Source organism: Panthera uncia, chromosome A2 (assembly GCF_023721935.1).
Source record: "Panthera uncia isolate 11264 chromosome A2, Puncia_PCG_1.0, whole genome shotgun sequence".
NCBI lineage: Eukaryota > Metazoa > Chordata > Mammalia > Carnivora > Felidae > Panthera > Panthera uncia.
In genome coordinates, this window is record NC_064816.1 from 3,747,309 (window position 1) to 3,753,903 (window position 6,595).

Sequence of the window (6,595 nt, forward strand, 5' to 3'; positions counted from 1 at the left end):
GAATGCCAAGACCTGGCTGGGCGTCGCGGAGGGAGTGGGGCAGAGAACCAGCTCCGGGAGTCTGGGCGCCGGCAGCTTCTGGCTGGGCGACTGATGCCTCCTCTGGGAACCGCCTGGATTTACTCGCCGCCCCGGAACCCCCTCCCCGGCCCGGAACTCTGGGAGCACAAACCAAGCGGGCAGCCAGGGCGGGAGGTGGCCCCTCCCCGGGACGCGCTGGGCCCCCGTGGGAGGTGGTGGCTGCCAAGTCTCACTCGAAACTCCTTGCCGCCCAGACTTGCTCCTGGGGTGGAGCCAGGAGCCTGAGAGGCCCTGGGGGCGGGGGTGGGGGGAGGGACCAGGCCTCCCCTCTTTTCACAGCCCAGAGAGGGGTGACCCGGGCGACCTGGTTGGGGTCAGCCAGAATAGGAGTCGAGGGAAAAGGTGTTCCTGGGGAGGAACTTGCACGGTCCTGGAGGGGAGGCCGAGACAGGCACTCCCGGGGAGAAGCCCCAAGACCAAGTTAGGGGACTTGAGCTTGACCTGTTTTCACGTAATCTTTATTCAAACACACGCGAAGAGGGCCCTTCTCTGCCCGGTCCCAACCTGCTGATGTGATCCCGGGGCCCCAGGCAGGATCTGTCAGGCTGGGAGGAGGGAGACACCCCCTAGTTCCATGCATGAAGCCCATCCCCGTGGGATTGGAGGCTGCAGGACCCGGAGGCCGACTGGGAGCATGGCAGAGCGCGCACAGCGGTGAGGCATTCGTGCGAGGACCTCGAGAGTGTAGGAGCGTGCCAGGTGGAACAGACCAGAAAGGGCATTCTGGGCACAGAGTGTGCACATGCAAAGGTCTGGAGCCGTGTCATTCCCAGGCAGGTGCCAGAACTGCACCCGAGTGGGCAGTGACCCTACAGGCCTCAAGGGGTCAGGGCTGGACCAGAGAGAGACCTAGGGTAACAGAAGCCCAGAGGGAAACGGAGACTCTTCGTGGAGGATCAGAAATGGCCGCGTGAACAAGGGGGCGTTGTAGCTGGGCTTTGCAGGATGACTAGGAGTTTGCCAAACAGAGAAGGCAGGGCATGCCAGCTGGAGGGGGGCGGAATTCAAAGGCCATGCTGACGGAGTAGCAGGAGAAAGGAGGACCCTAGGGTTGAATCAGGCGGTGTCAGGTTTCTCCAGATCCGAGGTCGCAGGGGCCACCCAAGGGCAAACCACACTGTAGGATGATTTCATGGAGCTCTGCCAGCCTTGCCAGGCCTGGAGCCTCCTCAGAGTCCTGCCGGCTCCAGCCACTGTCCCCTCTCCTTCCTGGGTCACAGGCTCTGTCCATTTTAGTCCATGACGACATGCGGTGGGGGCACCGCTTTCTGCATGTGGCTCTGGGACCTCAGGCCAGGCTTGTGCCTCCCTGCAGCTCCGTTTCCCCATCTGGAAAACGGGAACGCGGGGAGCTGCTTTCGTCGCTCTTTGCGTTCGCCTCAGGACTGGGAGGCATCCAACAAACCAAGTGAGGAAGGAAGAAAAGTGGTAACAGGAAGAAAGGGAAGGAGGGGGAGAGACGGGAGACGGGAGGGGAGGAAGGGAGGAAGGGGGAAGGGAGAGGCTTTGAACCCCTCCTCCAGGCGACCCGGCCTCGGCCAGGTCCAGCATTACTGTCTCAGAACACGCCTGAGCTGTCGAGGCTTAAGAAATGGGGGGTGATTTGCATGTGATTTGCATAGTGTTTGTTAAATGTCAAAACGGCCTGAAACGCTCCCTCCCCCCTCCCTGCCGCCGCTGCCGCCGCCGCCCCCACCTTCAGTCAAGAAGCAGGAAACCCTCCCCTTCCTCCATCAGGGACCTCCGCCTGGGCTGGGACCCCTCAGTTCAGGGGCTGCTGGGGCAGCCGCCCCGAGAAGGATGACCTCGGACACCCCCTCTGTAAAACGGGCCATAATCCCAGCCACCACCACGCGTGGTCCGTCTCCAGTAAGTCGAGGCCGGCCGAGGATGGGGCACCGACTGGGGCACGCAGTGGGGGCCGAGGAGTGGAGCTGGGTGGTCCCCAAGAGCCCCCTCCCTTCCTGTCCAGCTGGGGCCCAGCCTTCTACCCAGAGGGTCCTGTCCCCAGAGTTCCCACACCACGTTGCCTGGAATGCCCCCGTGATCACCGCCTGTGCCTCATGGCTCTACGCGGCCCAGCACCCCCCAACCCCACCCATTCAACCAGAGCCCTTCAGACCCAACGGGGAGACCCCGTGTAAGGGACAAGGCAGTGGGATTCAGGGGAAGGAGGACACCGCCGAGGGAGTGGGCACCGTTGCGGGGGTGAGAGGGCTGGGGTCCCCCCAGTCCCCACCTGTAGCCATTTGAGATTTCGCCAGTAACTGGCTGCACCCTCGGGCCCCCACGCAAAGGCCGTTCGCAGTACAGGGGGCTTGGGGTGGGCCCCAAGGAGGACAAAGTGCTCACTGACTGGTGAGAAGGGAATCCGAGAAGACGTCCCGGAGGAGGCTGCAATCTCAGGTGAGCTGGAGTGGCCGAGAGGAGCAGGAAAGGTGCTTCAGGCAGGGGGCACAGCTTGGGCAAAGGTGTGGCCGAGAGAACGTCCAAGGTGAAGGGATGACGTCCTCGCGCGCCTCGCCTCTCCCCTCTGTGGGTCTCTTCGGATCATACCCTCTGGCTGCACATGTTGGAGGCCCCCAGGGGGGAGCCATGGCCTCGGGGTCACACAGGCTCCTCCCTGCTGCCTGGGCTGGAGCAGCAACATCCCAGGTGGGCGTCAGGGACTGGGCGTGATCAGGTGTGTCTGGGGCAGCAGGCATCAGCTGGTCAGGCCGGGACGTCACCGCACGCCCCCAGGAGCCCGGAACTTGCAACAGCAGCAAGGAAGGAACAGAACAATTTCAATCCAGGCCCGTGGAAAGGTGAAACACCAGCTGTCTGGCCAGTTTTCCTTCTTCCCTTTCCCTAACATCCTCGACTTGGCGGGTGACGCATGTAGCCCTCTCCTTCTTCCCGCTGGCCCCGGTGCCTACCGGGAGGCAGAGACACAGGGATGGCAGGAGCTTGGCTGTTTGGAGCCCCCTGGTGACCGTCTCAGGAATTGCAGGCAAAGTGCAATTCAACCGACCCTCTCCACCCGATCCCACTCTTGCCTCCTAAGAAGCCCAGCGAGGAGTGCTTTGCCAGAGGTCACACAGCAAGTCGGGGCAACATCATTCCTGCTAGCTAGGGGCAACAGATGTTGGTCTACCGGTAAGTGAGAGAGTAAGGCCCACGTCCTTACCCAGGGGGCAAAAATCATGAGGGTGTGCCGTGGGGTGAGAGTCAACAGAAGTGAGTCCCTTCTCTCTGGGCCTCAGTTTCCACACCTGTGGTCTCTACACTCTACAGTGTCCTTTCTGTATTAGGGACAGAGGCATCTGGCCGGCTTAGTCGGTACAGCGACCCTTAATCTCAGAGTTGTGAGTTTGAGTCCCACATGGGGTGTAGAGGTTACTTAAGAAAAAAAAAAATCTTTTGGACGCCTGGGCGGCTCGGTCAGTTAAGCGGCTGACTCTTGGTTTGGCTCAGGTCACGATCTCGCGGTTTTGTGAGTTCGAGCCCCGCGTCCGGCTCCGTGCTGACAGCGTGGAGCCTGCTTGGGATTCTCTCTCTCCCTCTTTCTCTGCCCCTCATGCTGTCTCTCTCAAAATAAATAAGTAAACTTAAATAAATAAAAAAGGAAATCAATCTTTTAAAAAAAAGAAACAGTACTGGAGACTTACCCAGAGTGAAGTCGGGGCTCCTGCCCCAGCCTGCTCCCTCAGCCGTCACCTCCAGTCCCCTTGGTCACGCCTCCACCTCCGCCAACTACCTGAAAGACGGGGACAGGAAGACACATGTGGCAGGCCAAATGCAGCCCTCATCTTGGCACTCACGGCCGTGATCTGCTCAACGTCCCGCCAACGCATCTTCAAGAACCCGCCCAGGACTCACCTCCCCCCCCCCCCCCCCGACTTCCAGGCACTGCCAGGGCTCCGGGAAGATGTGCTAAGCAGCCCCTGAACAAATATTTGTTGAGGGCCTACTATGTGCCGGGCACTGAACTGGGAACACGGCAGAGAGCAGGAGGGACAATAGAGTGTTCATCGAGTTTACAGCCTGGGGGAGGAGAGGAGGTGAAAAAACCAATGCAACCTAAAGAAGTCAGCTGCCGATAAGTGCTAGCGAGAGAGACAGAGCAGGGGTGGGGGGTGGGCCCTGTCAGCGGGATGCAATTTTAAACCGGGTCATCAGGGAAGACTGAACTGTGACGATACCCGAACTAAGGCCTGAAAGCGCTGAGTAAGGGAGGAGGGCAGGTGGAAAGCATTCCAGGCGGATGGAACAGCCAGTGCAAAGGCCCGGAGGCAGGACCCTGCCTAGAGTGTTGGAAAAACAGTGAGTTGGCTCTCTCGTAGTTCAGTCTCCACCACCGATTACCTGGACCTCTGCCCTGGTCCCCAGGTTTCTGCCCTCAACCCCCCCCCCCAGTCTGTGCTCCCTGCAGTGGACACCAGAGGGCGCCTGAGTAGAGCCTCCTTTCCTCTGCCCACCGCCCTCCAGGGTTCCCGTCTCCTTCAGGTAAAAACCCAAGTCCTCCATGAGGTCCCCCAAGGCCCTCCATGATCTGCCTCCACCCCTCCATGGCCACCCCTCCTCCCTCTCTCCCCCTCGCTCACTCTGCTCCAGTCACATAGGCCTCCTCGCTGTTCCTCCAACACACCAAGCCTGGTCCTGCCCCAGGGCCTTTGCACGAACTGTGCCCTCTGCCCAAACTTTCCTTTGCCTGCATATCCACTTGATTCCCTCCCTCACCTCCATCAAGACTTTACTCAAACTGTCACCTCCTCAGTGAAGCTGTCCCTACAACCCTGTTTAAAATGACAACCCACAGGGGGCACCTGGGTGGCTCCATTGGTTAGGCACCAGACTTCAGCTCAGGTCATGGTCTCACAGTTCGTGGGTTTGAGCCCCACACGGAGCTCTGCACTGAGAGTGTGGAGCCTGCTTGGGATTCTCTCTTTCCCTCGCTCTCTGCCCCTCCCCCACCTGCACTTTTTCTCTCTCTGTCTCCAAAATAAATACACTTAAAAAATAAAATAAGAAAAAATAAAACAAAATAACATAACATAACATAAATAAAATAAAATAAGATAAGATAAGATAAAATAAAATAAAATAAAATAAAATAAAATAAAATAAAATAAAATAAAATAAAATAAAAAAACAATCCTCGGGGCACCTGGGTGGCCCAGTCAGTTAACCCTCTGACTCTTGATTTTGGCTCAGGTCGTGATCTCACCGCTCAGGAGTTCAAACCCTGCGTTGGGCTCCACGCTATCCGCCCAGAGATTCTCTCCCTCCCTCTCCCTCTGCCGCTCACCACCCCCCTCAAAATACATAAAATAAACATGTAAAATGACAGCCCCCATCCCTCCACTCTCGACTCACCCCACCCCTGAGACCCTCCTTCCAGAGGACCCGGGGAAGGCGGCTGTCCCCGCAACCTGGAGCCTCCAGGACCGGCTTCTGAGGCTCCCGCTCTCAAAGCATCACCCCAGGCTTGCAGATCAAACCTTAAGGGTCAAACCTGGCAAGTGTGACCTCCGTAAACCACGGTTACACATCTGGCTTCAGTCCATCCCCTGCCCACACTTCCAAGCCGGCCTCTGCCCTGGGACCAACCCCTGCCCACGTCTACGACCTCCTTGTCCCTCTTGCCACACGGCAGCCTTCACCGTCTCCCGGAGCCGCCCCAGGCCTCTCCGTGTGCGTGCCTGTCCCAGATGCCCTTCTGCGCAGACCCCTCCTTGGGCAGAGACGCCCCTTTGGAAAACTCGGATGGCCGGGTCAGAGTGCTGGCAAGAAGCGTGTGGGCAGGACTGTGGGGGGTGGCACGGAAGGCAGAGAGACGCAGAGAGACGAGAGGGTCACACAGGCACAAGCGGCGGAGACGGCCACGGACAGAGGGACGGAGACCGGAAGAGTGACCGGAAGTGAAACACACAGGGCCTGCGCCACCCGAGAGAGGAAGGAGACTGGGGCGGAGGGACGGTGAGGAAGACGGGGCAGGTCAGAGGGAGGGGGCAGAGCCAGAGAAGAGGCGTCGCGAAGGGGGGCCAGGCCCCTGCGTGCCGGCCTCCCGCCTCCTGGCAGCTGCTTCCCACAGTCGCCGGCGCTCAGGCCCCGGAGGGGCCCTGCGCCCGCCTCCCGGCCCCGGGACCCCGGCCCCCGCGCCCCACCGGGGACCCCAGCCCGCGGCCCTCCCGCCTCCTTGCAGCACCCCCCCCCAACCCCCGCCCGGTCCTCCCGCCTCCCCCCGCCCCGGGACCCCCCGCCCCGCCACCTGGGGTCGCTGACGAGCAGCAGCACGGAGCCGTCCTGCAGGCGCACGTCGCGCACCGTCTGGTGGTCGTCCAGCCGCCGCGCGTTGTAGTAGAAGGTGCGCTTCCAGGAGCACACGCCCTGGCCCACGAGCTGCGCGCGCAGGTCGCTGAGCGTGTCGCGCGGCCGCACCGTGAGCGGCAGCAGCAGCGCCTCGTCCGCCAGGTGCACCTTGATGTGGTAGCGCTTCCAGCGCGACAGGCCCCGCCGCAGCCCCTCCATG

General features: G+C 60.7%; 1 protein-coding gene across 2 annotated transcripts; it reads right to left on the reverse strand.

Annotated features, from left to right (window-relative positions):
* Positions 1–426: 426 nt before the first annotated feature.
* On the reverse strand, positions 427–6,594 carry TINCR (TINCR ubiquitin domain containing). Of its 2 annotated transcripts, none has more exons than XR_007459767.1 (3): positions 4,035–4,115; positions 3,732–3,820; positions 427–2,833 (listed from the first exon to the last, which is right to left on the reverse strand). XR_007459767.1 is itself a non-coding variant. In XM_049639686.1 (3 exons), exons 1-2 carry the CDS (start codon positions 6,592–6,594, stop codon positions 3,817–3,819), a joined length of 264 nt encoding a protein of 87 aa, XP_049495643.1. In that variant the 3' UTR covers positions 427–2,833; positions 3,732–3,816. The 2 variants fall into 2 exon arrangements, 1 of the variants encoding a protein (XP_049495643.1); XM_049639686.1 differs by lacking the exon at positions 4,035–4,115 and adding an exon at positions 6,335–6,594.
* Between the last annotated feature and the right edge of the window lies 1 nt (position 6,595).

What these genes read in the sequence shown, in the direction of transcription:
- TINCR (XM_049639686.1), bottom strand. Translation starts at nt 6,594, where the DNA reads ATGGAGGGGCTGCGGCGGGGCCTGTCGCGCTGGAAGCGCTACCACATC.